Source organism: Camellia sinensis, chromosome 9 (genome assembly GCF_055761805.1).
Source record: "Camellia sinensis isolate YWXY chromosome 9, ASM5576180v1, whole genome shotgun sequence".
In the NCBI taxonomy this organism is placed as follows: Eukaryota; Viridiplantae; Streptophyta; class Magnoliopsida; order Ericales; family Theaceae; genus Camellia; species Camellia sinensis.
This window is the reverse complement of record NC_138969.1, coordinates 90,502,086-90,517,942: the sequence shown is the minus strand read 5'-3', so window position 1 is coordinate 90,517,942 and position 15,857 is coordinate 90,502,086. Positions and strand designations below refer to the sequence as shown.

General features: G+C 35.3%; 1 protein-coding gene across 7 annotated transcripts; it reads left to right on the top strand.

Moving 5' to 3' along the window:
• The first annotated feature begins 1,344 nt into the window (after window positions 1-1,344).
• LOC114279408 (pentatricopeptide repeat-containing protein At4g20770) lies at window positions 1,345-12,544 on the top strand. 7 transcript variants are annotated; one of them, XM_082887280.1, is made up of 7 exons: window positions 1,345-4,089; window positions 4,611-4,715; window positions 5,267-5,499; window positions 6,408-6,573; window positions 7,688-7,968; window positions 10,228-10,312; window positions 11,658-12,544. In XM_082887280.1, exon 1 carries the CDS (start codon window positions 1,454-1,456, stop codon window positions 3,848-3,850), a length of 2,397 nt encoding a protein of 798 aa, XP_082743406.1. In that variant the 5' UTR covers window positions 1,345-1,453; the 3' UTR covers window positions 3,851-4,089; window positions 4,611-4,715; window positions 5,267-5,499; window positions 6,408-6,573; window positions 7,688-7,968; window positions 10,228-10,312; window positions 11,658-12,544. The 7 variants fall into 7 exon arrangements, with proteins under 7 accessions (XP_082743406.1, XP_082743402.1, XP_082743405.1 ...); XM_082887276.1 differs by lacking the exon at window positions 4,611-4,715; XM_082887279.1 differs by having other exon boundaries at window positions 4,611-5,499.
• Window positions 12,545-15,857: the final 3,313 nt, after the last annotated feature.

Here is a 15,857-nt window from a genome sequence, read left to right as displayed (position 1 = left end):
CTGGCTAGCCCCTCACCGCCAACAGTTGCCACCTAGTCCCTCATTGTCTTACCGCCTCACCCCACCACTCTTTATCGCCGCTATCTCTGATTACCCATGTCTCACTCTTTTTAGTTGTCGCCGGCTACTTCTCTCCCACCATCTTTTGTCCGCCACCCCTTCTTTTCCCCTTCTCTTCTTCTTTTTCTTTTTCTTGTTGCCATAAGCAAATTAGAGAGATCTAGACAAACCAGATCTCGTTTTGCAGTGAAGAAAAGAGATGTGAGAGAAGCGAGGCTAATTTGGACTATGATTTGGTCAGTTCTTTATCTTTCGTTTTCTCTCTCTCTATCTCTCTTTCTCTCTCTATATATATATGGCGATCTTGTGAGATTCAACGTCGATGACTCCAATGAAGGGTTTGTAGAGATTGGGAATGGGTGGAAGGGATAGAGGCATCGGCAGCTATGGATGGTGAGGCGAGAGGTGGTCTTAAAGGTTTGAAGGTGGTGGTTGGAAGGTGGGGATAGGGTTTTTGGAGGAGGAAGAGGAAAGGAAGAAGAATAAGAAAAAGAAGAGAATAAGGAGATGGTGCATTGGCTTTGGTGGAAAGGGCGCTGGTGGAGACCGCCGCTGGTGACAGTGGCAACGAGCGACGACAATGGCAGAAAGGAGGAAAGTGGATGAAAGAGAAAGGAGATGCACATGTGTGTAAGGAGAGTAGTGGTTGAAGAGTGGTAAAATTGGTATATTGAAAAGTGTATAGAGAGAGAGTAAAAAATTAATTGATTGTAATGAGAAAATGCATGTAAGAAGATCAAATTGTAGTGCAAGTAAAATTACCCATTTGAATTTTTTTTTTCACTTATCATTCCAATTAAAATTTGAAAAAAGTACTAAAAAGTAATGGGAGAAATATCAAATCAATGCGACAATCAAAGATTATTTATTTTTTTATAATGGTGCAACTTTTGTGTGTGCATGGTGCAAATTCTCCATGTCCATTGTGTAAGTCCTCACCATAAAAAAATTCCATCTCTAATGCAATAATTTCTCCAAGCTTCCACTGATTTGATATTCCCCAAAAATAAGATAGAGACTAATAAAAATAAAATAAAAAATATTAACTTAGATGGTAAAAATAAATAATAATGATATTTAAGAAAATTCTACTATACACACCTTAAAAGGGGTATTTTTTTTTCTTTAATTATAACATTATTTTAATTATAATTTATAAAATCTTTAGTTATATGTCATGTAAGATTTAGTTATGATTTTTTTTTAATTATGACTTAAAAAATATAAAATTATATATTTTTTTAAATTCTAAAGTGCACATGACAAACACCGTGTAGCATAAACTTTCCCTAATATTTAACCCATATAAATATTAATCCAAAGCATGACACTCTGACATGAAGTTTTAACGTCTCTACAATTTAAAATTTTGAGCCTGCTTCACCAGCTAACAATGGAAGGCAAGGCCATCACTTATTTGGTAAATCTCTTGCAGTCTTGCATAGACAAGAAAGCCCACCTATCAGGCAAACTCCTCCATGCTTATATACTACGTAATGGCCTCTCTTCCGACACCTTTCTCTCCAACCGCCTCATCGAATTATATTCCAAATGTGGTCATACAGATACTGCTCGCCATTTGTTCGATAAAATGCCTCACAGAAACATTTATTCATGGCATGCCATGTTAGATGGTTATTGTAAAGCTAGAAAATTAGAAGATGCACATGAACTGTTTGCAGTAATGCCTGAAAGAAACACGGTGTCGTGGAACACCTTGATTAGTGCTTTAGTTCGAAGTGGGTTTGAAAAAAAAGCATTGGATGTTTATCATATGATGAATCTTGAAGGTTTTATGCCTACCCATTTCACATTGGCTAGTGTTTTTAGTGCTTTTGGTGCATTGATGGAGGTAGACTGTGGTATGGAGTGTCATGGTGTTGCTATTAAGATTGGTCTTGACAAAAATATGTATGTGGCTAATGCTTTGTTGTGCATGTATGCAAAGTGCAGGAGTATTAGGGATGCAATTCGGGCATTCAGGGACTTGCCTGAACTTAATGAGGTTTCTTTCACGGCAATGATGGGAATGCTAGCAGAGAGTCACCAGGTTGAGGAGGCATTTAGTATGTTTAGATCAATGCACAGAACCAGAATTCATATTGATTCGATTTCATTGTCGAGTGTTCTGGGTGTTTGCACAAGAGGAGGAACAGGGGAATTTTGTGTCACTAGTGAGATGCATGGGTTTTCAAGTAATATGCATGGCCAACAAATACATAGCCTCACTGTTAAACTTGGTTTTGAGAGAGATCTTCACTTAAATAATTCATTGCTTGATATGTATGCGAAGAATGGGGACATGAACAGTGCTGGGATTATTTTTAATAATTTACCAGAAGTTAGTGTTGTTTCTTGGAACATCATGATTGGTGGGTATGGCCAGAAATATCAAGCTGAGAAAGCTGCGGAGTATATGCATATAATGCTGTGTCAGGGTTTTGAACCTGATGAGGTCACTTTCATCAATATGCTTTCAGCATGTGTCAGGTCTGGACATATTGAAAGTGGACGTAACATATTTGATAGAATGGTATGCCCAAGATTGAGTTCATGGAATGCGATACTCTCAGGGTATTCCCAGAACAGAAACCACAAGGAGGCAGTAAAGCTTTTTAGGGAAATGCAGTTTCGAGGTGTCCAACCTGATCAGACTACTGTGGCTATTATCCTCAGCTCATGTGCAGGGATGGGGCTTCTAGAGGGTGGGAAACAAGTCCATGCTGCCTCAGTAAGGGCTATGTTTGATACTGATACATATGTTGCTAGCGGACTTATCGGTATGTATTCGAAGTGCAACAGAATAGAGAGAGCAGAATGTATTTTTGATAGAATCCCAGAATTGGATATTGTTTGTTGGAATTCTATCATAGCAGGTTTATCACTAAATTCTTGGGACAAGGAAGCTTTCACCTTCTTTAGGCAAATGCTAGGAAGGGGGATGTTTCCCACCGAATTCTCTTATGCTACTGTCTTGAGTTGTTGCACAAAACTATCGTCTTTATCTCAAGGGAGACAGATTCATGCTCACATAGCACAATATGGATATATTAACAATGTCTTTGTGGGGACTGCTTTGATTAATATATATTCTAAATGTGGTGATGTAGACGGGGCCAAACAACTTTTTGATGAGATGCCTTGTAAAAATACTGTTACTTGGAATGAGATGATCCATGGGTATGCACAGAATGGATGTGGCAACGAGGCTGTTATTCTCTACGAAGACATGATTGGATCAGGAGAGGAACCTGATGCCATTACCTTTGTTGCTGTTTTAACTGCTTGTAGCCATTCAGGACTGGTAGATATGGGGATCAAAATATTCAATTCAATGCAGCATGAACATGGTGTGGAACCACTTTCAGATCATTACACTTGCATCATGGATGCTCTGGGCCGTGCTGGTCGGTTCCATGAAGCAGAAGTACTTATAGATAAGATGCCCTATAAAGATGATCCAATTATATGGGAGGTTTTACTCAGTTCTTGTAGGGTTCATGCTAACGTAAGCCTAGCAAGAAGAGCAGCAGAGGAGCTTTTCCGCTTGGACCCTCAAAACTCTGCCCCTTATGTGCTTCTTGCCAATATATATTCTTCTTTGGGAAGATGGGAAGAAGTAAAGGTTGTTAGGGAAGTGATGAATGATAAGCAGGTATTCAAGAATCCAGGTTATAGCTGGGTTGAACATAAGAATAGGATGCAAGTCTTTAAGGTTGATGATGATTTTAGGATGGCGATTGATGAATTTGAAGAAGAAAATGTTGAAATATGTTACTTTAATGGATGATACAATGGCAAGACAATTTGATATGTGGCATTTGTATTGCTCAGAAGATTGGTGTTGACTAGGTGATATCATCCTCCCTAAGGCAACAATCCTGAGTTATATGAACGTGATGGACCAAAACATCTGAGGTTCCAAATGGAATAAGTAGCAAAGTGACTTTCTTTCTTGTTTATACCAAAAGATGACTGATTCTCTTACAGAAGCTGGAGAGAACCATTGGCTTCTTGGGAGCCCGGGAGGTACATTAACAGCATTTTGCGTCCTTCCAAAATTTGATGTACACATGCAACATTATTCTCTGATTAAAATGAACTAAAAGATAAGCAACACATGTAATCTCTGCGGTAATATTCTTCATGTGACACGAAATATGCGTGCAAATTGGAATGTTGCCAAATTATGTCACTAGAAGAAAGCTCTAGATTAATTTTGTAAAAAAGGTTGTATCACTGTTATAAGGCTCCCGTTTATAGCAGGGTTGGGAGAGGTAATAGGTAGGCATCCTTTTTTTTCTCTTTTTTTTTTTATATCTCAAGGTGTCCAGGCCAGCTTACGCGCATAATTTGTTTTTTTTTTTTTGCACGGAGAGACTGATCCCTGTGGCTAGGGGCAGATAGCACTTGCCTTAGTGCTAGGTCACTACCCATTATCCATATAATTTTGTTTATGCTGTTGGCTTTCATGCTCTTGTTTTTTTTATAATGACACTCAACAACCTTCTAAGTGCAAAGATAGCGTCCCAATATTTGGCCATCGTTAGATAATGGAAGGGAGCTGTGTATATTGCGAACAAAAGTAAGGCAGCACGGTGTAATTTCAGAAACCATGAGGGAGGTCCCTATAATTGTCAGAAACTTAAGGAGAGGTCCGTGTAATTAACCCATTGAATTTTGATTATTTGTACATTGCAGTGGTAACAAATTCATATTTTGTTAGACCTAAAACAGGATGCTGGAGATGCTACGTCGTAGTAGGATTCCTGAGGGTCAAAATGATTTTTACGTATTTGATTGGGTAGTTGCTGGCTAATGATGCTGTAATTCTCAGGAATTTCTTATTAGCATGCATACTTTGTTGAAATTTTGATTCAACTATTATTTTTCATTGAATGCTTCTTTCTGTTTCCCCAATCATCTTACTTTTCTGTTCTTTTTCTATCTTTGTTTCTGTTTGCTTGACGGTTGCCCTTTCAGTATTCACCTATTTTCTTCAGTTTCTTTTATTTTCATACATCATTCAATCTAGTTTTTGCTTTCCTGTCATTAGAATCCTTCATTTTTTACGGCTGCGTACTTTATTTATGTGTGTCTTTATCAGTATGGTCTCACAATGCATGAAATTGTGGTTTCTGTAAGGTCTCACAATGCATGAAATTGTGGTTTCTGTAAGTCTTAAATGTTTCAGTATGTTTTTCAGGTTGACATTTTCAGGGACGCAGCAGACCATATGGTGAACTACATTGACCAAATTTGGACCCAAGGCTTTGAGATTGACTACTTAAGCATTTGTTGTCGACTGGGCATGGATCATTATCATGCTGTCACTATACTTCTCACACTCAGAAATCAAATTGACACTGTACTAAGGGTGCTTTTTCTAGTCTAGGCATGCAGAACCCATGCAGTTGATGTGGTCTGCGTGATAAGAAGGTATTTAAATCGCGTGAGTAAGGTGGTAGTTTTCTATGCATTACTAGTTTTATGCAACCTAACTTATATCTTCAAACCAAGCTCTGTAGAGATGATGAGAACCATGATCTTAGCTTGGAGATAGATGTGAGATCTCCTAATTGAGTCCTAGAGTGATAGGTCTACCTTTATTTCCTATCCTTCTCTAGAGTAGGTTATCTTAAGTAGTTACCCTTATATACACCTTGCAGACAGCTGAGAGCCCTTCAATTGTGATGGGTTTTTGTTTCTTGTGAAACTTACAGCATCATTTATATCACTGAATTATTTATTGTGGGATAGTTCATGTATGCATGTGAACATCTGGTGCACTGTTATTAAGTCTGGCTTTTAAAGAGAATGTTTACTCACTATTACCTTTTAGTGTAATTCATCGTATATGATAATGATAAAAATATGAACTTCATTAAATTCGCCATGGTCATCTATTTATCTGTACATATATGCATTTAAGGGCTCCAATCTTAACCAGGTTTCATAATTCAGCAAGTTTTTGGGCATTGTATTATGATATTTTGACATCTGAAGCCTTCAAATTTTTCAACGATGTACTTTGTGATTGTGTTCTTGTCTGTCCATGCTCTGGAAACATGGATCACTACTATTTACAATGGTGGTCTTAGGCGTAAATTCTGACACTAGATTTATATACTTACTACTTGTGAACGTATTAATGCTTAATTTCCGACAAGATTTTTATCCCAACACGATTGAGAATTCTTGAACTACTTTTCTATTGCAACCCAGTTGAACTTCAGACCGTTTGAAGCAGTCCTGTATTTAAGTTTGAAATTTTTGTGTTCTTTTGGGTACACTTTGCGCTGAACATGCTCAAATTAATATTGAAATCCCAGCTCTTTGTCATCTAGGTACTGATGAAATTCAGCTGTGATTTTGCTTCCAACTATATTACGGCTCAGTGAACACTTTGCTTAATGGGGTGGTTACTTCAACGAGCATTTATAGGCTACATGGATCCATTTTTTTCATTTGGTTCCATTTGCATCTCTTTTGCCAAATTATCAATTCCAGGAGGTGATCGTCCAACATCTCTCTTCATTTTTATTTTTTATTTTCGGTTTTTTTGGTCCGACTCTCCTTTTGTTCCATTTTGTTTGATGTTGTCCTCATTGACACAAATTATTCTGGTGTACAACATTGATAAAAACCGCACATGCAAGTTCATTTTGTTTTGAGGTAGCCTTTCATAAACTCCTGTTATTTGTGTTGCACATCCTAACTTAAGGGATTGATGTGCTTCTCACCATTCCTTAATGCAATGGTAGACTAGACTTCTATTACAGTAATTTGATTCAGTTCTTAAGATGGATCATTGATCTTTATTCCATTTAACGTAGAATTAAACCGTAACTTGGCTTTAAATTTTCTGTGTTACCCATAATTTTTTTGTTTGGCAAGGCCCCTGTGTAATGGAGGGCATTCTAGATACAGCATTGCCTGCCTATTATATTCTCAAATATAAACTATGTTACACGGACTCGGGTGCGGGTATCGGGTGCGGATACGTATCTAGGGGTCGGGTACTTTCAAATTAAAAATTAAGAATACGTGGATATGGATCCAAACGAGGATACGGGAACGGAGATACGTTAAATATTTAATTTTTAAAATATATTTATTTTTATCTTATGTATTACTTTTATTGATAATTTTTTTAATTTATCTATATATATATTTTTTTACTTTTAATTGACATATATATTATAAATAATAAAAATATAATAAATAAGGAATAACAAATTATATTAAAATAAATATAAAATAGATAATGTATTTTGTAGATTTTATTAATTTTTTATTATATATTATTTAATTAAATTTATTATTATATAATTGATAGGTAGATGGTATCTTTTTTTACTTTTGATTGGTAGGTGAAAATGTGAAAATTTATTAATTTGTTGGTTGGTGACAACTTTTAAGATGGAAGAAAATGAGTTGTTCTCAATATATTATTTATGATATAATTTATATTATATATTATTTATGGTAAATTATATTATATATATTATTTATGATATAATTTATATTATATATTATTTATGGTAAATTATATTTTATATAATATTTATGATATAATTTATATTATATATTATATAATTTATATTATACATTATTTATATAATAGGCACCAATTAAAAAGAAGAAAGAAGAGAAGACGGTCAAGAGAAGAATACAGAGAGAAGGGGGAAAAGAAAAGAGAGAAGAAAACAGAGAGAAGGGAGAGACGACGTTGATCGAAACAGAGAAGAGAGAGATGAAGATGATCGAGAGCGAGAGAAGAGATAGAAGAAGAGAACAATCGAGCGTGAGAGTGAGAGAGAAAAGAAGACAGTTCAATAGAAGAAGATCGAAGCCCTAATCGCAGGATCGAAGCCCTAATCGCAGTTTTCGTAGCCCTAATCCCAGGTATGTCATCTTTCTTCTTACTTCCATATGCCATATCCACTTCTTCCATGCCGTATCCACTTCTTCTATGCCGTATCCCGTCCGTATCCCATACCCGTACCCGTGTCGTGTCGTATCGACACGGGTACTTCGCCAAAACTGACGAGTCCGTGTAACTTAGAATATAAATTGTGTTATATGTTTGAGCCATCTCTTCTTGTAGTTTCTTGACTTGTCACATTCTTCTAGTGCATTTGGTTGCTCACAAAAAAGATAATGAACTGAGAACTAAGAACGGACACGTGACACGACACGGACACATGGACACGTAAACTTTTAAAAAATCTAGGACACGACACGTTACGTTGGGGACACATTCAAAACATATATTTTTATATTTTTATTAGATGTATATTTTTAAATAGTTAATATATATTTTATGTCAAATATTTAATTTTATCAAATTTATCAACCTTAAGTATGCTATTTTAGTAATTTTAATTTTTTTTGAAAAAAATAATACTCAGCGTGTCCCTAACATGTCCCTAGCGAGTCCCAACGTGTCCACAGCATGTCCAAAGTGTCACAGCTTGTCCAGCTCTCTCCAGCATGTCCAACAAAGTAGCATGTTCGGTGCGTGTCCATGTCCGACACATGTTGGACACCTATACGTGACCTTCAGAGACGTGTCCGTGCTTCATAGACTGATAACTATTTTATATGCACAATGTGGTGACCTGGTGGTCACGAGTTCGAGTCATGGAAACAGCCTCTCCATTTGCGGAGGTTAGGATGGGTACATCAACCCTTCCCCAGACCCCGCTTAAATGGGAGCTTCATGCACTGTGTACGCCCTTTTAATGTGGAATTAGACTATTAGGCATACCTTGCCATATTACGATAATTTTGTTACCGCTCCCATTCCTATACAAATACCACGTGAAAGCTCAAAAGTCAAATAAATTATTCTTTTTGAAAAATCTAAAAATCTTGGAGATATTGATTTGTGATTATGTATCAATTTTAAGCAGTAAATAACAATCCCAATCAAACAATCAAGAAAAATCGACACAATGATTTTAACGTGGAAAATCACAATTGGAGCGCCTCCAATTGTGATAAAAAGCCACGGGCCAAGCCACAAAACAATCCACTAAGAAGACACAAAGGAATTATACAAGTATACTCTCAATTACCTAGCAAATCGACACCCAAATCGAACTGACCCCTATATGCCTCTTCCAGCCCCGTCTTCACCTTAGAATTGGCTTGCCCAACGTTGAATCCACAACGCCGATATCGAATCCACAACGATGAGCCACTCCGGAATCCACCAAAGCTTCAGGCCCAAATTCCACGGAATTCACCGAAGAACAACTATCTCTCTTTTTGAATAAAACAAACTAAACAAACCCTTTATATAATTCATTCAATTCATGATTAAACTCTCACATATATCAAAGGAAACAAGCAAAGAAGCTCCAGATGAAAACCCTAATACCTAGAAGAGGATCTAGAAGCCGTAAACCTAAAAACGGACTGAAACACATATTTATAGAAAACGGCCGCGATCTCCGCTCGGGCGCAAGAATGGACGCTCGAGCGAACTGACTAAAATGCGTGTGAATAAACAGGGTCTACAGTCGAGCGCAGGAATGGCTACTTAAGTGGAAAAACAACTTGACTGCAATTTTGCTTTTTGCTTTGGGGGTACTGCCCCTTGACCCCGCCTGGGCGCTGCCCCGGACCGCCAATGGGTGCTACCCCTTGGACCCCCGCGAGCTGACCAGGTAGCTCGATCCCCGACATAGTCAGTGAAATGGCAAACAAGAAAGAATTAACTTCTGAAACTTCTCTGCAAGGCACAATTTGGGTTGGATTCGCATCTAAAAACTCATAGTCTCACTGCAATAAAAGTTTAACAACATTACGACTGAAAAGAGTTTTGTCAAACAGGATTGCCGATAACAAAAACCTAACACTTTTTATCATTTACAATTTTTTGAGCGAGAAAGTTGATTTACATCTACCTTGTTTCTTTCCTGTTAATGTATGCTAATCGGCAATTTTTCCCTATTCTATCGCTTGCCTTTGAAAGTTTATTTGGTTCTATTTTGCATGCCTCAATAAATTATTCTGCACTTAACTAATGGGTAAAAAAAGATAGCAGTTTATATTTAGTCTTAAATGGTTTCTCATTGAGAATTAACTGTTGATTTTTTAATTAATGTTTTAAGATTGAAGGAGATGAAATTGATGACCAATATCTTGCATGGACAGGTAATTGAAGACCATGTGAGATACTTTGAGCTAGGGTCTTTCATTTTTTCCAAATGTTGACAGAGTCTACCACCACTTCTACTGGGTAAGAGGCTAAGATTGGATATTTTAATGGTCTGCATCTAGCTGCTCTGCATATTTATGTGTTTGAATATTACATTTACCATTGATGGCTAAATGATATTTATTGGTTGAACAAACTACACCAGTGGTACCTATACTTTATCCTTTGTGTCAAATTTGTTTATGTAGTTCCAATTGTGACAAATTTGCCTTATAATTTTTTCCATTCTGTCAGTTTGGTTGAAATGATAACATCTGTCAGTGTTTTTAAGGAAAATGGTCATGTAAGCAAATACGGGAAATAACTCATTTCCCTTTCTCTCTCCCATTCATCTTCTTGCTCTCCCCTCTCTCTACAGAACACCCACACTGAATCCACTGTATCTCTCAATAGTTCTCTCTCTCCAATTAGGGTTACAATTCAGTCAAACGTAACCAGTTTTGCTTGGTGATGATTACACCGGAGTTGTGTTGTGTGGGTGAGAGAGAGAGAGAGAGAGAGGTGGTCAAAGGGGGCAAAACACCATCTAAATATCTATTAGTATTTTAGGTGTTCTTCTCATGGTTATACGCCTGAGCCAAACACTCACCAGTTTTTGTTCAAAATATTAACTAGAGCTATCAATTGAACCAAATTGACATAATATTAAAATTTTGTCACAATTGGAATTACAAGGATGAAATTGATACAAATGATAAATTGTAGGGTCCATTGGTGTAATTTGTCTTTATTAGCTTCATTGATCAAACTGTCACAATTGAAGAAGCAAATTAGATAAAATGTGCAGTCAAGGATCTGAATGTTGATGCATCATCTTGCAGTCCAATGAGAATAATTGTGGAAGTTGCTATTTTCTGATCCATTTGAACTGCAATATGAGCTATCAGAAGAAAAACATGAGTTCACATTCCCTATGTAATGCTTGCACACTTATTTTTAATTTTTATACAAAAGAAGGAAAAAGAATAGACTAAATTCTAAATTGCATCAACAAAAGAAACTCCTCTTAGGTCACATTAAAGGGACCTAAGAGCTCACTGGGCATATGATCTAGGTACAAATGATCCCTCCCACAAAGAAGACATTGGTTAGCAAGTGCATCAACACAACCAATTTCTTCTATATAGATGTGAGACAGAGAGCATTATTTGTCTATGCAAAGAATTTTATTTTCAATAAAAGCTTTGAAGCGGTAAATACTGATAGTTATATCCTTGATAAGTCTTATAGCCTCCGTTGAGTCTGTCTCCACCATTTCTCCCTTAAAATTCTTCCCTGGTCATCCCAAATGATGCCTCCAATATTAGCATGACCTAGATTTTCTTTGCAGCTTCCATCTGAATTATGCTTTAACCTTCCTTTGCAGGAGGAAAAATTGAGTTAATAAGGACAACAGTAGACTTAGATCTTCTCTCTTTGAGAAGGGGAGAAGGCTTCATTAATAACCTTGGCATGGAAAGGAGTATTACAGATGAGCGAGCACTCTATCATCAGCGACACTGTTATTGGAATCTTACATTGTTTCTCTCCTAAAGATGCTGACAGATAAGCTATATAGTGGACTACAGGAAATGACAATTGTGCAAAGTTTGCTGTGAACAGTGGGACTTGAGCTACACTCTTAAGCTGCTTGGTTCATGGATTTGGATAGGGATTAGGAAAAGGAAAGGGAAAATGTGTGTGAAATATAGCTATATTTCATTCACATTCCACCTACTTTTTTCCTTTCCTTTTCTAAATCCCTATCCAAATCTATGAACCAAACGCAACATTAAGCTTATTATTGAAGAAGGAATTACTAGTGGAAAGAGTTGTAGAGCATTTTCAGTGAGGTGTTGACACCTCTCTCAAGAAGCAAAGGCAACCATACCTCCTGTGAATTTGACTCAAATTGAAAGGACTTTACCCTGGCTAGCCAAAAAAGCAAAGGTTTTAATCTTTAGAAGAGACTCACACTTCCATATCCAGTCTTCTAATTAGGCTCACTGGACATATCATTGTTGATAATGAGGTCATGAAAGTAGTTTTTGGAGCTAAATATGCCATTAGAATTCAGGCCTCGGGCCATTGATGATTCAATTAGTAGTTGAAAATGATCTCATTTTGGTGATTGGAATCCTTACACAAAATGGCTATAGATTTGTTAGTATCCACTTTTTTGTTTTTATTTTTTGAGTTTATTTATTTATCTATTTTTGAGATACTTGACAACTTTATCGCCGCATAAGTAAATAACAAAATTATTGGGAAAACCTTTTTGACATGTTCGTTTACATTACATTACGCTAAACATGATCGGAAAGCCTGTACATTTGTGTGTGACCCTTGAATGCTTGTGGAAGAAACTACACAAAATCTTGATTCACTCCCTGCGATTTTAGGTATTTATCAGATAGTATTGTGGCCGCCCTTAAAAATCTCTATAATTGTATTTCAGTCCTCTCATACTTCACAAAAATCTCATTAAACTATGCAATTTTGAGTGTTTATTTATTATAAAAAAAATAAAAATAAAAAATCATCATTTTGGCTCCACAAAATATAAATTGTACTTTGGCTAATCATAAATTTAATAATTTTACCCTATACCTCTGTACAATTTCAAAATTCCACCACTGACGAAACATTTTCGTAGGTGTGTCTGGCAGAATCTCAAAATGGACTTGTGGGCAAAACAAGTCCTTTCAATGAAATTTTTGAATGTTTGGTGAGCTAACTGAAATGGGCTTCCATGGGAATGCCATATTTTAGAAGCAGCGATGGTACATCCTGTTAATTTTAGAATTTTAATTGAGTTTTAATGATGTGAAAATTTAAATTAAAAAAAAAAAAAAAGTTAAAATATCATATCAATTGATGGGACTCACCTCTAAAGCTCTTTTAAAACTTATATTTTAGAGCTTTCAAATATTTTTCTTTTAGAAGTACATTGACAAAGCATATCAAGGCTACGTCTATAGTGACTAGGGGTGTTTAAATTATCTACTAAATCAATCAAATCAAATTGACTTCTTTAGGTCCCGTTTGGAGACTTACTTTTTTAGTCAATTAGTCAAAAAATTACTAAATTAGCCAAAAAGCCAACAACTCATACCAAAAAGTCAAAGATTCTCTTTTCTCTCTACTTTTTGCACATCTTTTCGTAATTAGTTAAAAAGTCATCCCAAACATACAAGTTTTTTTTATCTACCTTTTTAGCTAAATAGTCAAAAAGTTACTAAATTAGCTTGTTCCCAAACGAGGCCTTAGTTTGGGTTTGGTTCCGAGTCTCTAAATCATTTAATTGATAGGATTTTATTGATTCATTTTAGATCTCAATTAAATCGAATCAATTCGAGAATTCAACATGTATATATATATTTTTAAATTTTATTTATATTGCCATGTCTTCTCCTAATTAGTTTAGGGAAATGATTTGGAGCCCTAAAAATACCCCTCCTAATCCCCCTAATTTCCAATTTGGGCAACTTTTTTCTTTTTTTTTTTTCTTTTTTACTTGATATGGAAATTAGGGGGATTAGGGGGGTATTTTTAGGGGGATGTAGCAAGGCCCATTAGTTTATTACAATGGATTTGATTTCAACTAATAATTTTTCACATATAAGAATTATTAGGTAAATGAAGGAAGTACTATAAGTTCGAGTTGGATTTCAAAATTGATTTAATTTGCATTGATTGTATTAATGAATGTAATTTATATTGGTTATGTTTAAGCTTGAGTTGGACTTAATTTGTATTGGCTTGCATTAAACAATATTTTACTTTTTATTTGTGTTATATTTAAATTTTAAAAACTCATTTATCTTAATTATTTATTATTTATTGATTTACTTGTTTTTAATATAATGAAATTGTGATCCCAACTCAAACCAACTCGAGCTACATTGGGTTGAAGTTGAATTGAGTTGGTTCTAGTACATGATTGGTTTAGTTTTGGATCCAAAAAAATTGGAACCAATTGGGTTGATTTTAAATTTAGTATCGAACCGAGTCAAACTGACCCATGAACACGTTTATCAACAATTGAAACATACTTATTTGCTACAAGTTATCACATTACTTCTCTATTTTTTTGCACATATTTTCATAAAAAGTCAAAAATAAAAATTAAGTAATTATTTTTTGACTTTTTATAAAAAGATATTTAAAAAAATAAAAAAGTGATCTAACAACTTATAATAAAGAGTGATAATAGGTAGCCCTAATTTTTGTGACTCAAATTGGCTCAAATGATGTGGCTCGATGATGTGGCGATGATGTGGAAAATTATTATATATATATTTTATTTTTTTATTTTATTTTTATTTTTTTTAGAATACTAAACCTAGTTGTTCTTGATAATATACGATTTCTTGAAATATTTTACCAACTCTTTTTCTTGTATCTATATCTTTAGTTGTACTAGTATTTAGTTGATTTTGTAAAAATTCATGACATTAGTGACAATTTTCTATTAATATTATTACTTGATTACCATCTAACAACAAGTCTTGGATATAAAAATGGTGGTAAAGACTCATAAAAAGGAAAAAGTTTTAGATGTTTTGATTTTAGGCCCACTATACTTTCAAAATAAAAACAGTATCTAAAGATTTTGACTGTCACCTGAGCATAGTCAGTGTAGGGCTCTGGCATTGGCAAGCTTCCAGTTTACAGAGGTAGTTACCCTCAACATTTCCTTCCTTAAATCAGGTTTAGCACAGATCTGTTTCGTTTCCTACCTCAGACCGTAACTTCAGAAACTGCTTCTTTAATTATGCAGGAGACATAAGATCAACAACTTGACATACAGTAATGACACACTCTCTTCTAAAAATGAAAAACTTTTTTATTTATTGAACAAAGATTTACAAGGAAATGGGTGTCTGTAAATTATTGGATTACTAGAGTATTGTTTGCTCTGAGAAGGCCTAAGAACTAGACTTTTAAGGGGTTGTTTGGGATGTGCTATATAAGTGCACTTTTTGACTTTTTGGCTAAAAAAATAGAGAACAAAAAGATGTATATTTGAGATAACTTTTTGACTTTTTACGAAAAAAATGTGTAATAAAATATTGTAGTAAAATCAAGATGACCATTTTACCCTTGTTGACTTTTTGACTTTTAACTTTTTCACTTTTGAGTATTTGAATTCAAAGGACAAAATAATAATTTTGCTCTCTTGGCTTCCCCACGAGCTTCACCAAATAAAAGGGACTTTTTGACTTTTTTTAATAACTTTTTGACTTTTGTAGTAGATCCCAAGCACCTACTTAGTGTCAAGTATACCCTAAGTAATCTGTCTCTTTTTTCTCTCCCTTATATAGGCACCTTGTAGACCTCTAAGTCCGGATTTCAACCTATTCTATAAATATACAATATTTTATATATTATATTTTATTGTTACTAGAAGACAAACAAGAGATAAACAAGCAAGTGGCATGGCTACATGCTGATTTATTTATTAACAAGAGACACCTAGTGGGGTAGTCACATGGAAGTGTAGTCTTCAGCCCATGGTTTGCCAAACTGTCGGTGGTTTTATCAACCCATTGCATTGGTTAGATTCCACACCCCTACATCACCC